The following is a 16,878-nucleotide window of genomic DNA, read 5'->3' as shown; positions in this document are numbered from 1 at the left end:
GAAACCCTGAACCGGTTGCCAGCCAATCGCAGGGCACACAGAGACAAACAACCATACGCACTCGCACTCACACCGAGGGACAATTTGGAGTGGCGCATGTTTTTGGGATGTGGGAGGAAACCGGAGTGCCCGGAGAAAACCCACGCGGGCCCAGGGAGAACATGCAAACTCCACACAGGGAGGGCCGGAGGCGGAATTGAACCCGCACCCTCCTAACTGTAAGGCGGACGTACTCCCCAGTGCGCCACCAAATCACTTATCTCAGTATTGTCTTGGGTTGGTTGAAGAAAATTTTGGTTCATCTAGTTGTTTGTTTTAGGCAATGATAATACAGCCCAAATGAATTGTTGTCTTTTGAGGACTACTCAAGTTCGTCCACATAACCATAAGAGTCAATGTTAGCGTTCCAAAGGGCTGAATAAATAAAAGGGGGCCAAGAATTCACCCTTGAGCGACCTCAAGGGCTTTATATATATCAACTGCCAGACAGTGCAGAGGTTAGAACATACTTTTTCTTGGTTGTTGTTTTCATTCAGTATGGTTACTTACGATGACAATGACAATATTTGTAGAGCTCCAAAATATTTCTGGGCTCAAGTGTCAGCCACAAGTAAGGCGCGTGTTAGATGGAAGGAAGTAGAGATTAAATGCTTGACTTGTTAAAACAAGCTGTGGTCTGTGAAACAACCGCTAATCCCATTTTAAATACACTGTGGGTTCATCGAAGACACCATAAACCCTCTGGTGCACTGCTTTTCAACCAGCAATGATTTTTGCAACTGTTTATTATTTGACCTCTTGACTGAAAGCCCTTTTCCCCTCCCATAAAACAATTACTACACATAGTGCAAATCAAACTTCATTTAAAAAATAAATAAAGACAGAGCTTATTCTCTGGTTGTCAATACTGAGTATAGGTTTCGAAGTCTGTTGCTAACTCAATGACTATTGCTATATTTAGTGTCTTTTCCATTCCCTCTGGGAAGTAACGCGGCAGGCAACAAATCTAGCGACTATTTTTCTTGTGGTTTCCGGAGACTCAGAATCTCCGTGTACAGCAGGAGATGTCCGGACCACCCCTGTGTGTCAAGATTACACGGACACAACTGTCAAATGTAACCATTGCTTTGGCTTGATTGTTTAATTTCACATTTGGTACACTCATCAAGTGGCAGGTACTCAACCCAATGATTTCAATAAAAACAATTTAATGTTCCACTACAACTGTTGACACTGAGTATACATTCCGATATTCAAATGTAATGAACTTAAGTCACTTCTTAAGTGACATGGAGCTGTAAGATAACAATCAGCAAATTCACGTGGCTTCTACACATCATTTGAATAGAACAGGCTGCACCTGACTGATAAGGCAGGCTGTTCCTTGTGCTCTTTAGTCTAGTCTTGTCAAACTCAGCTTTCTATCTGTTCTATGCTATCCAAAACATTGTCCAGAAGTAGATCAGTATAACACATGTACAGAGAAGAGAGGTAAAAGAAAGCAAAATGACATATAATCCCTCGTGCAAAAAAAAAAAAGCTAAGAATAAAGTCTGAAGACAAGCTCAACAGCTGTTTTATTTTGCACCAACTTCAAGGAGGACCCTTGAGTGGAGAAAGAGAGCTCTTACTTTACTTTCATTCTATTTATAACAAGTGGATGCAATCAACAAACACCTCGAATAAAGAGAAGTAAGATTGAGTTTCACAGCATTTGCTGCTGGTGCTCGCCGTTGCCTAGCTTGTATTATTAGGCGGGCTCTGTGACGATCATTTCCCTGGGAAGGAACTATTTCACAGTATTAATATGTAAAAATAACACGTATAATATTGACATACATTTTCTATGTACAGGTTTGATTTGACTTTAAAAGAACATTTACTGCTAAGAACCAAATTATTCGAAACCTAGCTAAATTATGAGTTAGTCAGAGTCTTCAAATATTGTATTTTCTTGCAGGATCAAACACTATATACGTAGGCCATAAAGCCAAACGCAAAGGCCACAGGACTTTGAGGGGCACCACAATTTCTTCTTTTTTTTTTTGAGGCAGCCGGAGAACTGAAACCGTGTCAGGTGTCAAACTCAAGGCCCAGGGGCCACTACAATGCGGCCCACGGCAAAAATGAGTTTGACACACGACACCTACAGATTCACACACATGTGATCATTTATTTTAAGGTTGCACTGTCAATACATTTGTAAACTATAGGTTTTTTGGCCTTATTCTTCTGCTGGTTGATGACTTGGCGTCTGAGACCGCTCAGCTGTAAAATTAGTTATTAAGTTTGGTCACAAAACAATGACATACATAGGTCAAAATCCACTTATGTTCCCACCTCAGTGGAAAAAGTTGCATGTCATCCCAGAAAGTATGGCAACATATGGATCATGTAACATCCACCTCTAATGTAAAACAGATGCCCCCATGAGTTGACTGCCGAGCTCAGCACCTGAAAGGCTGAGAGTGTTTTTCACGTCTGTAATGACTTTGCCTAATTGCTTACTCGTGGCACTCCATCATAGCTTTAGGTTGACAGTGTGTCGTAGCACATTTTAGGTTGAAGGTCTTTATGACCACGAGGGGCACTGAAAATTCATTTTCGTTTCTCAGCTTCATTCATTCATAAATCCTATGACACATTTTCAAACTTTAGTTTTCCATTTTTATTGTTATCATTTGATACACTTGGACAAGCCGTGCTGATGACCTCGTATTTATGCTCGCTAATCGTGCAGTTGATCTGACAAAAGCTGACACCCACTCATTCAGTCATTTGAGACCTGACATCTGAGTCATGCCAAGACCTTCTTGGAGAGGACACAACCCCTCTCATGCCTTCCTTTCTACACTCACGTAGTCCTTTCAAACCCTTTTAGATCAATATTTATATTAATCTTCCAATCATTAATTCATTCTATGGTCACAGAAAAGAAACAATTGTCTGCATACAGAAAACCCTGATTATGGAGTAAGATGATTAAAAAATGAAGACTGGGTGATGATTCTGTTAAGTAACATTATGATCCTTACTTACATCAGAACAATCTGATTAGACACTTACTTAATGATGAAATGTGTTGTTTCTGCATTATTGTCTGTTTCTTAACATAGTAATTTCTTCACTCCAGTTTATGGTGTGAAAGTCATATGACTAATCCAAGTTAAATTTCTCCACGTACAATTATTGCCACTAATAAGAGAGAGACAACAACAATTTTTTTTCAAAGTGTCAAAAAGACAGAAATGTATTCTGGAGCAGAACAATAATTATCGATAATGTGACGACGGTATACCCTTCAAAAACGTTCTAACTTGTCCTTTTTGGCAATGAGTCTATGCAACACTCTCTTCCTGTGAGCTTTGGCACAGCTCCACCGGCTCCGAGTATCGTATACAGAATTCTAGGAATGACTAGCATAAGGCCGTTCTCATTGGCCTACAAGATGACTTATGACTGTGTACTCTACTTTTTCTGCTGCCGGTTAATGCAAATCTGCCTTGACACACTTTGCTGTCTGTCTTGGCCAAATGATATCTCAATGCTCCGCTTCTGTCTTTTGGTAAAGTGTCGTTAGCATCTGTTTTTATCACTGATTCAAATGATATGCTTTAATATCTGCTCTATCATTGGACCTTTGCTGACAAAAGTTGTCTGTATAGATGGCTGGAGAAATGCCAGTTTGCTGTATGGGGACTGTCGAGGTGCTCCCGAGCAAGGTACGGTGCTGTTTAACAACCCGAGTCATCATTCATTCTTGGCCCCTGAAACATTGTATCCAATTGCCAGTCTGTGCATAGCTTCAATATACTGTAACAGTGTCAAATTGAAGTTGCCCTTGAGATGACTAATCAACAGTTGATGTTATTCCTCTACGTGTATATAGACAAGGAGACTGCCACTGGTTTGTGATAGTACATGCACACTCCCAGAGCTGCTTCGTCTAGTACTTTTCCACTCACCGAGCCACGCGTTTGCATGTGAGTGCGAGTATGCATGAGCAGGGGGTGAAGTTGGGGGCGACCCAGCCTCTGCAAGAAGAACAACAACAGTTACACATACGTTGAAAAGGAAAACAATACCAAATAGAAATCAGTCCAAATACTCTATAAATGAAGTGCTGGGAAGTATTAGACAATCACATAGACACACATCCCTTACAGAAGATATAAATGGCCTCAACAATGAGTGGCAGGGCCTACTTGGCAAAGGTGTTGCTTGACTGGTGAAAAAAAAAAAAATCAGACCCTAACCTTCGGTAAATATAAAAACACACCCTCACTTTGTGCTGCGATTCAAAAGGATTTTGCAACTATTTGAAAGCTTCTGAGCAGGGATGATTGTCACATACCTTAGAAGTCACACAAAAGATTGACAATGTATTTATTAATGTTGTGTAAATAATAGAATATGATTTATTAATTTGGACATATTTGCCCAATTCAGATTAAAGAATGGTTTAAGTATGACAGGAATGTGCACGTGTCCTGTGTGGGGGCGGGAGTCATGATGACAGTGATAAGAGTAACCACATGAAGGCTGTAATAATTTACATCACATTCAGTGTAGGTTCAAACAAAATGGCAAGTTTTGATGCAGAGCACATTTTGAAAATAAACTTGTCATATATAGTTAGTACATGTATATTTCTCCCCGTGGAGGCTGACAAACTAGAAGGCAGGCATCTGTCACAGGGCTGTCTTATAAATATTCACCTTCAACGGAATCACATCATTATGCAGACTCCACAAAAAAAGGCCCAGCCTGTTCTTCTCATAATATTCCTGACACCTTGTGGAATGTATGCTACATTACAATTGTTAACCTATAGTTTTTCTGAGTAGCTTTGATAGGTCAACATCGAAATTGTCAAAACTTCTTGTTTACTCTGCGCATCATTGTGTCACTGAAGAGAAGCCCTTTCCCTGTCCCTCTAATGACGTGCGGATAGAACTCTTACATCAGAACACAGGATCCAAATGACCTCTGGAGATTTAATGGTCTTGATCATGCACTGGAGGGAGTTAACATGAAAAATGGATGGGGACTCGATGTAATTGGTTCATACTGGCCCAATAAATCTAAATCTAGTACCCCAAATGAGAGCAAACAATACACTAAAACACTCCCTACAGTAGAAGTGAGAGAATATTATATAATACAAATTAAGTAATAATAATAAAGAATTAAACATGGTAAAAACATTATGATTCCGTGGTTTGGTTCAGTCGACATTGTATGCACACCTTGGCCATGGGGCCTGAAGTTTTACAGTCAACTGGTGGTGGCCAATAACAGAATTTCCATGCCACTCCCCTACGCAAACCCAGTTATCCCTGCAGGATGCCATATCAAGCTACGTCCTGAACTTGTCTCTCTTAACGATGTCCACCAACGTCACTCGGCACCAATCCAATAACCTGTAATCCCCCTCGGGCACAATGTTACTGTTGTGACATCTAAAGCCCCCCCCCACCTCCCCATCACTAGAAAATGTGTGGTGATGTGTATTTTTATGAGGATCTTTTTTCACATGTTATATTGTAATAAATTGTGGAATAGACATGAATAGTCTTGAATTAAACTTGAATTCTGACCGGTTATGTTGAGCATTCTTCTCTCTTCTGCTTTTCACTTGCCACCTTCTACAGACCACTTTCACTTCCCTCAAAAGTCCAAGGAGGTTTTTGTATGTCTCTGAGTCACCGTGTCCAACTACCGTAGTAGGCGAAACAGTAGTATTCGGCCAGGTCATCTCTCTGGACATCTCTGATGGTCAGAGTGTAGTCAGAGCCGGAGCGAGTGCCGCTGAATCTAGATGGCGCGTCTGAGAATTTTGATGTTGCGTCGTAGATGAGCAGTTTGGGAGCCTGTCCAGGTTTCACTTGGTACCAACTGAGAGTGTAACCAATGTTTTGACTCCCTGTGGCCCTGATGGTCACGCTTCCTCCGAGAGAGACAGACATGAGTCTGTCCGTCTGCCTCAGAAAAGTCTGGGCAGAAGATCCTGAAATGAGATGAATGAGAACCCAACTGCCACCATGAAGCAACACCAAATGTCAAGTCAAACTAGTCATTCCTATGAAATATTCTGCTCTGACACCAAGTTTCAAAGAGTCTCACCAGGAATCAGCAGAGCCCAAAGGACAAGCGCAAGTGCGGAAGACCACATCCTGACTCGTAGTGCGAGTGGTGTTTGCGCAAAAGGAGTGCTGCAGACTTTTTGAAGAAGCGCAGAAGCTCATGCAAATGAGGCTGCGAACGCAGCTGGCATTTATGAAAGCGAGAAGATATCACTTCCTCCTTTTTTGGACTTTTCCACGTCTGAGTGCATCAGTAGCTGCGCTGTACTTAGCAAAAATGAACATGGTTTTGCTCACAATCATCTTCATCGGGGTAGCGCGCAAAAATTGTCAATTTGGACTCTAAATTTTAGAGCCATGATTCTCTGCTAGTGTTGGACAAGTTCCACTATTATTACGCAGCCGCCCTCTTGTAGCATGTGAGAGAATTACTGAAAGAAATACAATTAACATTTCCAGTGTTGGTCATTGTGGTGGTCTTGGAGAGCAAAAATATTTTTGGAGCTGATTCATCATGTTTTAGAGATGGCAGAGGCGCATGCAAATGAAGCTGCGAGCGCACCTGCCTTTGTGAAAGTGCGAGGCCGCCACTTCCTGTTGTTTGGACTTGTACTCGGTATTACAGCAAATCATTGCTCATTGACAGTGGACGGGTTTTTGTACGGACGGCTCACCGCTTTGCATCCCTGTGGTGGATGTTCGCTGAAGAAGGAACCAAACTCATCCTTGGTAAGTACTATTTACTTGACCATCTATTATTTTGGATCAAAATAATTGATAATTCTTCAGTTCCTTAGCCAGCTTTTGGAAAATGAGTAACATTATTTTTGTCAATATTTACAAACCACCCAGCCATTTCTTGAATAAGCGCTAAAAAGCAGATTTGAGAAACAATATTTGCTGTTAACGGCTACTTCTCAAAGTGTGACTGTAACTACAATGCAATGATGGAATAATGTTTATTTATTATGACATATATTAGGACTGTTTGGTCGTTTGTTGCCCATTGAGAAGGTAAGTGTTTCATAAAGTGTGTTTTTGTAAATTCACATGAGCCGAACCAAGTGACATTGAAAGTGTGTGCAATTGGAGAAAACTGCTTGTCTCTTGTCCTGTCCCCCTGACAGCGGGTGAGGTGCATCGGCCCACCGTGACCCTCTTCCCTCCTTCCAAGGAGCAGCTGCAAACGGAACAGGCCACAGCCGTGTGCCTGGCCAAAGGGGGCCCCCAAACTTGGACCCTGGGTTGGAAGGTTGATGGCGCCCCCGCTACCTCGGGGGTATCGCACAGCTCCCTGGAAGAGGCTGATGTAGGTGGGCTTTACAGCTGGACCAGCACCTTGAGCCTCTCACCGGACCAGTGGCGCAAGGCCCAGTCAGTGAGCTGCGAGGCCAGCCTAACCGGGCAAAACCCTGTCACGCAAACACTGCCGAACCCAGGACAATGCTCAGAGTAGAGCCCGAACCCGTGTCTGTGTCTTTGCGACGTTGAAGCATTGAGAAATAAAAATGTCTGAGTATCACCATCTGTCTCTGTAGCAGCTGCTTGGGAGCAAACTTGGTAACACGACAAATAAACGTCTCATCAAGCACATGTATATTGTGACAGGTAGTCTGGAGCAGTGGTCCCCAACCTTTTTTGCGCCACGAACCGGTTACGTGTCAGAAATATTTTCGCTGACCGGCCTTTATATAAATAAATAATACATTGATATAAATAAATACAGTAATCCCTTCCAAAAACCACCCGATAAGAGAAATCCTCGAAGTAACCAACAAGAAGTACTGAGAATCACCTCTTTTTTTTTTTTTAAATATATTTTTCAAGATAAATTCTTACTCATTTTTTCTAGCTTTGCGGGCTCGACTGGGGAAACATATCACGTGACCGGGACGAGGGTATTGTCCTGAATTAATTGTGCGATTTGGCGGCTCGGTACCAAGTGACGGATTGGTACTGGTCCGCGGCCCGGTGGTTGGGGACGACTGGTCTAGAGAGAAATAAAATGAAACAAAATGATGAATTTATCATGGCACATGTTGCACTCTATAAAAAAAATAACCGCATATAGTTGTAATTAGAACTGAATACGTTAATATTTCATTATGCATTGCAAATCTATATATAAACCCAGCCTAATTCAAAACAATATTTTGCTCTTAAGGATGAGGAATAACGAAAGCATTTTTGGAACGCATGCACGGCTCTTTAATTGGTTTTATTTACAATTTAGACTAATTCCAACTACCTTCGTAGCGGTTCCATGGTGTAATGGTTAGCACTCTGGACTCTGAATCCAGCGATCCGAGTTCAAATCTCGGTGGAACCTGATCAATTTTGCCTTCAGAGATTCGAGTCCAACACATCGATCGTCCAAACGTGTCATTAAATGCTCTGATGTTCTTAATTCCAGTGGTTGGTCTTGTTTACTGTCACATGTCAGACTTGGATCACATAAGCTTAATTACATAGTTCAACCAGTTCACTCAATTTACCCTGACTTGAACTTTAATGATTTTCTTACCTTTTAGACATTTCCTTATAAATTTGTGGAACCCAGGTCCTTTAATCATGCAACACGAGTGTGCCCCAATGCACTTGGCAACGATCTGGGACGAGTTTAATAGAATTTTGCAATGCAAAATTGTTAGGATAAACTCTTTCACTCACCTCATTTCCACTGCTGTTCGGACGTTGCATAAAATGTAAATGATAACACAATGTTAAAATTGGCCCATCTTTCGCAACATCTATTCAATTGCATACCACGCAATGGTAGTAAGTAGTAATAATAAAATACATATAATACCACAGCTGTCCAAGCATGACCAAGAACGCATGTGGACTGCTCCAAAGATCTCCTGCTGATAAAGTCCAACCGCCAGAGGCTTCTCTCCGTCTTTTGATTAGCTGCAAGTGCTGCAATGAAAACCTCCACCCACCTCTTCCGTTCCTTAATAACACAAAGTGATGCTGACTGTTGACCAATTAATGCAGTGTGTTAATCTCCATTCCGCCCTTGGATATTTTGGTACCTTTTACAATGAAATTGTTTAAAATACATATAAAAAAAAATCTCAGGTGGCTGCTCAACAAACTACAGTCAATCAGTCAAACCATTTAATACACAAAATATGAGTGATATTTTTTGCAGACGGTGATCATTGACCCCTTCTCCTCACGTGAACGTGCTGGAGCCTATTCCAGCTGACTTCGGGTGGTAAAATCCTGAACTGGTTACCAGCCAATCGCAGAGCTCACACACAAACAACCATTCACACTCACGAGCAATTTAGACTGTTCAATTGGCCTAGCATGTATGTTTTTGGAATGTGGGAGGAAACCCACGCAGGGAAAACATGCACTCTGCACAGGAAGACCGAAGCCGAAATCGAACCCACAACCTCTGAACTGTGCGGCAACGATATAACCAGTGCTCTACCGTGCCACCCATGAAAGAACTCATATAAATGAAAAATAGACAGAAAGTAAAAGCTGATATTCTCGAAGTACTCAGTTTTGAAGGCAAGTCAGAAGGAATCGTAACAGGACTGGAGTTTTGGTAACAGAGCTTTCTTTCATTTTCTGTGCCGTTTCTTTGACGCTGCTGGCCCCTTCAGGTGGGAACTTGTACTTGTATTCCTGATAGGGAGAAAAAGTGGATACAGAATAGAGTGGATTTCAGTCAGCATACACATTTGCAATGCCCCTGACAAGCCTTAAATTAACTTCAGATGTTTTTGTAGGTTTTGCCTGACATTTTGACATTGTCACACCTTGAAGCACAATAGAAGGGTACACATAAACCAATTTAATAATAATAATTTAATATATCATAGAAAATTTAAAAAAACATCATCATCATCAGGTAGAGAAAACGTAGCACAACAGGGATATTACCAGAATTTGGGCATCGCTCCAAAATTAATAAAAAATTAAAAAAAAATAAAAAAAAAGACAACAAAATTGGTCAGGGAAGCTGGCAACATTTTAAGTACCGGAGGAATTTCTGACAAATAATAGCTGTTCAGTCCACATAACAACAATTTCTAGCTTAGCTCTGGGCTGTGAAGTAGGGTTTAAGATTTGCAAATGTGTCCTAACTTTTGGGTCATAATTCCAAAAGGTACGTTTGATGCAAACAAAACTGCTCATCCCCCCCCAAAAAAAAGAAAAAGAAAACACACAACATCAAGGGGCCTCTTCAAAAAGTCAAATCTTCTAACCTCTACACCACCTTTTCACAGGTTTTGACTTATTAATCACCTCTGCTAAAGGCAGATTAAAAATTGCATCATGTCATCTTTCTGTCTGCACCGAACAGTTTGAAAAAAATCCGAGCAAGTTCTGGTCGAAACTCTTACTTTTGAACTCCTCCCGTCGCCTCTGGTTGAAGTATGACCACTTCATCCTCTTCACTGTCACTGTCACTGTCAGACAGCTCAACCACATCTCCTGTAATGAAAAGCAATTTCTAAGGTCACTTAATTGGTTTTGCTGACATTACCAGAATTCAATTTAGATTCCACTCAATTCGATAATAAACCTTCCCTACCCTCCGCTTGTCGTTTTTCTTCCACTTCCATTGTGGTTTCCTTATTATCGCTGTCTTCTTCATCCAGGTCATCTTCCTCAATTCCCCAGTTGTTCTGAAGCCCTTGGCCTACCTGGCCCATGCCCGGGATTGGCACTACCGGCGACTGACTAGTATTGCTGTTAAGGTTTCACGATAAATTCAAAAACGAAAGAAACAGAAAACACTCGATTTTCACACCAGATACATCTGAGGAGGGACCTCGACAGTCCGATCAATGTCATTGGCTTGTTCTGTCGCATCCGTCATCTCTACTGGCGTCTCTTCCATTTTCAAAGCAGTGATTCGCTCTTGAGGCATCGACTCAGCAAAGCCGCACTTGCCACCCGCCTTACTGGAAAATATTAATGATCAAAATGTTAGCACTGAATAAGCGCTGGACTTCCACCGTTTCGTGCCTACTTGAGTAGGCAAGTGTGAACACACCGGGCTGTTTTGTCATTCTCCAGGGCTTTCGTGATGAGTTTTGTGATTTCGGACACTTTGACGCTGGCTATTTTACTGCATCGCATTACCTTAAAGAAATTAAATGTCAGAACTATTCCAACTTTGATCCATGCTATCAATTTAAATGGGTAAAAAATGAAAAATACAACAAGAGGAGTCCATTAACCTGCTCCTTGAGCAACATGATCCCACCGCTAGACTGGATAGAACAGATTTCCCGGTGCTTGTTCATTGCAATCATCAGCAAGCCGTCCATCACACGCTCTTCCCGCTCACATGGATCTACGAGCAGATATGTCCTGTATGGAAAACAAAAGGGGCAATAAGTACATTGTGTTTTCTTTTTCTTCATTAAAAATATGTAACGAAATTGTTTGCTTTGAGGGGCGGACCAAGCGAATTACATTTCATTTTAATGGGGAAAAATGATTTGATGAACAAATTGAAATTTAGTTATAAACTTGGTCACAAACAATATATGTACCACTCTATTTATAATCTGACCGGCGATAAGGAGTAACAATGTGTTCTAATATCTCACTGACGTAAAGGTCTAACAATGTTTTTTTAAGTTGAACTCCAATTTGTCTATAGGTGTGATTGTGAGCGTAGAATTCTTGATTGTCTATGTGTGCCCTCCGATTGGCTGGCGACCAGTACAGGTGTCCCCCACCTACTGCCCAAAGTCAGCTGGAAAAGGCTCCAGCATGCCTACAACCTTCGTGAGGAAAAGCCGTATGAAAGATGAATGAATGAATGTTTGTAAACCTTGTAATTCGGAATGGACTACTGACGAAGCAGTTAAACTGTTAACCTGATTATGTTTAGAGCGGTCAACATCGAATACCTTCAGAGATCACCGCTAATTCCACATATGAAACAAAAAAGCAATCTTTCATTGTCAATTTCCATCTTTGGAAGCTAGGTTGCTTCTCTTTTCTTTTCTTTTCTCTTCTCTTCTCGAATATGCATGCATTCGACATGCTCCTTTATGATTGCAAGTTTCATATCAATGCCTTTGAGTTCTTGAGTTTTGGTTTTCTGTGCGTATTAGATAGAAAAATAGGGCAAAAAGTGTGACTTTTGGGACAGTCCGCCACGCATTATTTGCTTTTACATCAATTCCTATGGAGGACCGTTGTTTTTACTTATAAACGTTTACAAACCCGATCGCGGAACCAATTAAGTTCATAAGAATGCGTACCAAAATCTGTCCAATATGATGCAGCCTTACCCTTGCTGGAAAAAGGCGAAGCTGACACTGATGGGCATGTGGTAGATGCTAAGAGGAATGGGATCTCGTTCATTTGGACTATACTGAGAGAGCAAAAACAATCAGTTGCAGCATTCACATAGACAATGGCATTCTGACGCGATAGTTACTCTTAGGTAACTTTGAGAGGAAGCACAAAAGTCCACATGCCAGGGCAGGTAAAATGTAAATATAAAGTTCCATGGCGATTACTAACTCACCACAGTGATTTCATCTCCCTGAATGCCAACATCAGGCCGCCTGAAGTGGCACAGAGCGGCGATTGCGGTGATGCTGGCAGCATCCATCAGGTTTCCATCATGGTTCAGTGTGTGCACATCCACCCGAATTTGCCATACCTAGTCATGCAAATGGAGCACTGTGACCATCACCGCAGAGAAAGTACTTTGTCAACTGTTGAGGTTCACCTTTTCGCCAGAAACCACACACAAGGACTCCAAATCAATGCACTTGGAGTTTCTTAAGCATCTCTCCAGCTGTCGATTCAGCTTCACTGACAACTCTGACTGCCTTCAGAGAAAAAACATCATGGAGCATTTTTTATTTCTTTTTTTTATCTTCGCTGGACTAATCAAATGATAAAATGAGATGGAGAAGGGTTCTGGGTACAAAAACAAGACTCAGAGTACAATAACAGGACCAAGGCAGTTTTTTCTTTACCTGCCCTGCTCGAATGCAGGTGAAGCCATGGGTGACAGCTCTATATTGAAGAACATGATTCCCTCATTTGGTCGGCTCTCTTTTGGGGCCACCAGCTCACAGGATACCTGGGCCATTACCCTGTGCCATGACAAGCAAAGCAGCGTACAATAGTTGAGAAGATGAATTCAATTTAGAAGATCACATCACCCACAACCCTGAAAGCGTTTTGTGAGAGAAAAAAGGTTCACAGTAACACTGAACAGCATTGCTCACTGGACACCTCAATAACTTTTTTTGTTTTCCCTGTTAGGGAGTCACCAATTTGATTATGAGAAATAATTATTTTTCTATGGCGTCAACTCGAAAAAATGAGTAGAGTCCTCTAAGTGAGTAGAGTCCTCTAAGCATCAAACACAACATGCCAGTAGTACGTAAAAATAAGGTTTAACACTACTTTGCACCCCTACTCCCTCTGTGCCATGAGGAATAGTTTTCTCTAAAATGGATGATATTCTCAAAGGGATAAACGGACATCCCAAGCACAGTGGAGAAAATATTGTTTCTTAATACAAATGGAGAAAGCCCCCATTTTCAAACCATGCCCTTAACTACACGTTGGAAGTGAACATATTTGATGAAGCAAGCAAACAAAATCAAATTATTGACTAGACGTTTTGGGAGGCCATTCGTTCACCTTGTTTTGCCCAACTCTACAAAGCAGCATCCAAAGTCAGTCCCAAACATGATCTTTAATTTCCTGTAGTCATAGGTCTGCCGTCCATCCAGGCGCTGCAAAAGAAAATACCACACGACTTATATTTAGATTTATATTTGCAGTACTTGTTGAACACTTGACTGTATACTCACAATAAAGCAGACTTTGACTTTGACAATACAGTGGGTGTTTTAATTGCGCAATATTTATTATTTTTTTATCTTAATCATCAAAACCAAAGACAATGTAGAATGTTTATGATTTTATGTTTTTATTTTAGCAGGTACATGTACAATACAATTTTACAGCTTCATTTCACCTTATGTTTTACATGACTTGTCGAAAAAGGAAGCGTGTTAAAGCAATTCTGCTTATCTTGTCCCGCCCCGATTTCAAACAAGAATTCACTGGCAGACACACAATCTACATTACCACATCAGAATCAGAACCAGCTTTGTATAGACCACCACAACCATGAAATGGAAGCAAAAGACAACTGAATTTGACTAGTACAATATGATTTGAATGCGGCAATAACAGTTGAACTGAAAGTATGAATGAGAAACAGAAGCAATAACTATTCAACTGGAAGTTTGAAGTTTTCGACCAAGATCAGACTGCGTTTCCAAAACGAAAGTGCAATATATACCTTTTTCTCTTGGATGGCTTTAAGCAAGAAATCCCGCTCGCAATTTGACAAAGGTGTCTCCTTCATTCTGCTTCAGTCGTTAATACGCTACGCTAAAACTCCGGGAGCATGACTAAAAGAGGCATGCAACCGCCATTGTTATTTTGGTGAACTTTAACCCGGAAATCCATATACGTCACACCAAATTGAGTGTGTATTTTTCGTGCTCGCTGTTGTCCTATAACCTACAACATATGTTCCGCTCACCACTTTTTGTCCGATCGGAACCGAAAGGAAGGGAAAAGCAATTACGTTTAAGAATTTCAGGACGTATTTCATGTCACTTTGAATAACCCTCATTAATCCAGTGCCGACTTGGCTGAAGTCAGCTGTACAAAACAAGGCAAAAGAAAAGTGAATACAAATACTAAAGACATAAGATAACGACACGACGTGATATACTCAAAATGTAAAAAAAAAAAAAAAACCATACAAAAACACAAAATAATAGAAATGACTAAATAAAATCTTCATCTTGAATTAAAAAAAATCCACCATAGCTCCCTTTATCCAACCCCGTCTATATACTTTATTGAAGCAAAGCACATTACAAATGAGTGTTGGCTCGTGAGTGAACGATTTCTTCAAAAATACCTAATCATTTCAGTGAACGAGAGTGAACTTTTCTTCCTTTCGTATATAACTTCAACCAGTAGGTGTCAATAATGCCCATTGAAGCCGGTGCTACCTCGTCGTAAACCAAAATGAAGAAGAAAATGATGTAACTTCCCGTTCACGAACGAGTCGTGAATTGCATTTCCCGTTCACCAACGAACGAATCTGTGAGTGAACAAATCACTCACTGAGTGAATCACTCAGGATTAGGGGGGGATTCATTGAACGATTTGTTTGAACGAATCTTTCGAGTGCCCATAAGAACTGGAATGCACATCACTATTACAAATGCAAAATACAAGTATGCACAATTTATAAATACAGGTTCAATATTACGGAAATAACATAATGGAGATAAAACCATAGTATCATTTTATACACAGCAAAATGCTGTGCAAGACTCTGTGAAGACTGCAATCTTGAACCCCTTTGTCCCCAATTTCCTAATAATGTCAGTGACTTTGAAGATTTAGAGTAGATCTAAAACCTTCACAAAATAAAGAGAAGGTTGATAAGATATACCGTATATGAGCCATTCTACCGAACTGGTTCAAATTCAGAGTTGGGTGTATTAAATGTGTCAAATTTGTACATTATTTCTGAAAAACATTTACTCTATTCATGTTTCACGGGAATTCCAGTGGAATAAAAATAATTCTGTTAACCGATTCATATTTTTGTTCACCACTGTCTCGAGTTTTTTTTTTTGTCATCAGAATCAGTCTAAATGAAATTTTTTAACAGAATCTGATGACGATTTTCAAAATGTATCACGATTTAAAGGATATTTTTATTGAATAATGTAGAAAGTTGATTATAGTGACTCCATCAGTAGGCAATAGTATTGATTACAACGTTTCAGTAGTGACCATACGGTTGTTGTTGCAGTAATACTCTGAGGGTAGCATTGTAATCACTTAAGATTTTTGCTATATTTTAACTTTTGACGTGTATTAGTAATGGAAACACGGATTCTGCCATTTTCTCCGATCTGTACTCAGGGTTGTGCAGGATCGTTCACCACTGGTGAATCACCAGTCCAGCACATTAATTCGTCATTGAAGAATGTAAACATAGGTTTCATATACATTTTTAATTGGAATGACAAAGATTTTTTTTCCGTAACGTCAATACAACAAAAATTAGTAATACATATTATTATTATTATTAATTATGATTTATTATTATTTATTATTAATGATAATAATAATAATAATAATGTGAGCTTTTTAAATATATGTCATGAATTACGTGACAAACATTGATAAACCTAATTAAAAGGCCCGTATGATGAAAGTATTACATAGGCTGTTGTATTAAAGGAGCTAAGACGTTTCGTAGCCCACCGTCTAATGCGCATGCGCGTTTGTTTGCAGTCGAACCCTTTGAGCGTAAACCGTTATATTATTCGGCCCGTGCTGTCATCTGAGGGCAACAGGATCGCGTACGTTATTTCAAAGTGTAGTTTCGAACCTGTATTTAGATAAGCAGGCAGAAATTACAAATGTGACACGCGCACACACGCACACACACGTACGCACACACGCACACACCTCAGCAGGACCCTATCTGCTCCAACATGGACACAAAAGAAGCAACACACACAAACACACACATTCCATGAGAGTGCCCTCATAGGGGGAAAGGGAAAAGAATCCATTGGTCCTTAAAGGAAAACAAGTGGTGGTTGTGTCGAGCCAGTGCGGATCGGCAGAGAAAAACTCCCTCCTTCTCTCCCCTCCTACCCTCCCTAACTACCTCCCTCCCTCCCCCCAAGCCAGACCCGCCCCAGACCAGCACTATATCAGGAGCCGGCTC

The 16,878-nt window shown here is 40.7% G+C and overlaps 1 protein-coding gene, 1 non-coding gene and 2 gene segments (V, D, J or C); 2 read left to right on the top strand and 2 right to left on the bottom strand.

The window, feature by feature from the left end:
- Positions 1-4,369: 4,369 nt before the first annotated feature.
- On the bottom strand, positions 4,370-6,280 carry LOC133151552 (Ig kappa chain V region 3374-like). The segment is given in 2 exon segments: positions 4,370-6,010; positions 6,127-6,280. Coding segments are annotated over 2 exon segments (354 nt in total).
- Positions 6,281-6,658: 378 nt separating this feature from the next.
- LOC133151550 (Ig kappa-b4 chain C region-like) lies at positions 6,659-7,608 on the top strand. The segment is given in 2 exon segments: positions 6,659-6,815; positions 7,214-7,608. Coding segments are annotated over 2 exon segments (363 nt in total).
- A 735-nt stretch (positions 7,609-8,343) lies between these two features.
- trnaq-cug (transfer RNA glutamine (anticodon CUG)) lies at positions 8,344-8,415 on the top strand. Its single transcript has one exon. It is a non-coding gene; the product is annotated as a tRNA-Gln (tRNA).
- A 778-nt stretch (positions 8,416-9,193) lies between these two features.
- On the bottom strand, positions 9,194-14,581 carry LOC133151553 (exosome complex component RRP45-like). Its single transcript, XM_061274690.1, has 12 exons — positions 14,407-14,581; positions 13,737-13,831; positions 13,061-13,180; positions 12,808-12,910; positions 12,601-12,738; positions 12,362-12,444; positions 11,294-11,426; positions 11,107-11,195; positions 10,868-11,014; positions 10,642-10,790; positions 10,451-10,541; positions 9,194-9,728 (listed from the first exon to the last, which is right to left on the bottom strand). Exons 1-12 carry the CDS (start codon positions 14,470-14,472, stop codon positions 9,665-9,667), a joined length of 1,278 nt encoding a protein of 425 aa, XP_061130674.1. The 5' UTR covers positions 14,473-14,581; the 3' UTR covers positions 9,194-9,664.
- Positions 14,582-16,878: the final 2,297 nt, after the last annotated feature.

This window comes from Syngnathus typhle, linkage group LG3 (assembly GCF_033458585.1).
Source record: "Syngnathus typhle isolate RoL2023-S1 ecotype Sweden linkage group LG3, RoL_Styp_1.0, whole genome shotgun sequence".
NCBI classification, from domain to species: domain Eukaryota; kingdom Metazoa; phylum Chordata; class Actinopteri; order Syngnathiformes; family Syngnathidae; genus Syngnathus; species Syngnathus typhle.
Note: the sequence above shows the minus strand (reverse complement) of the source record. Positions and strands in the feature narration are given on the sequence as shown.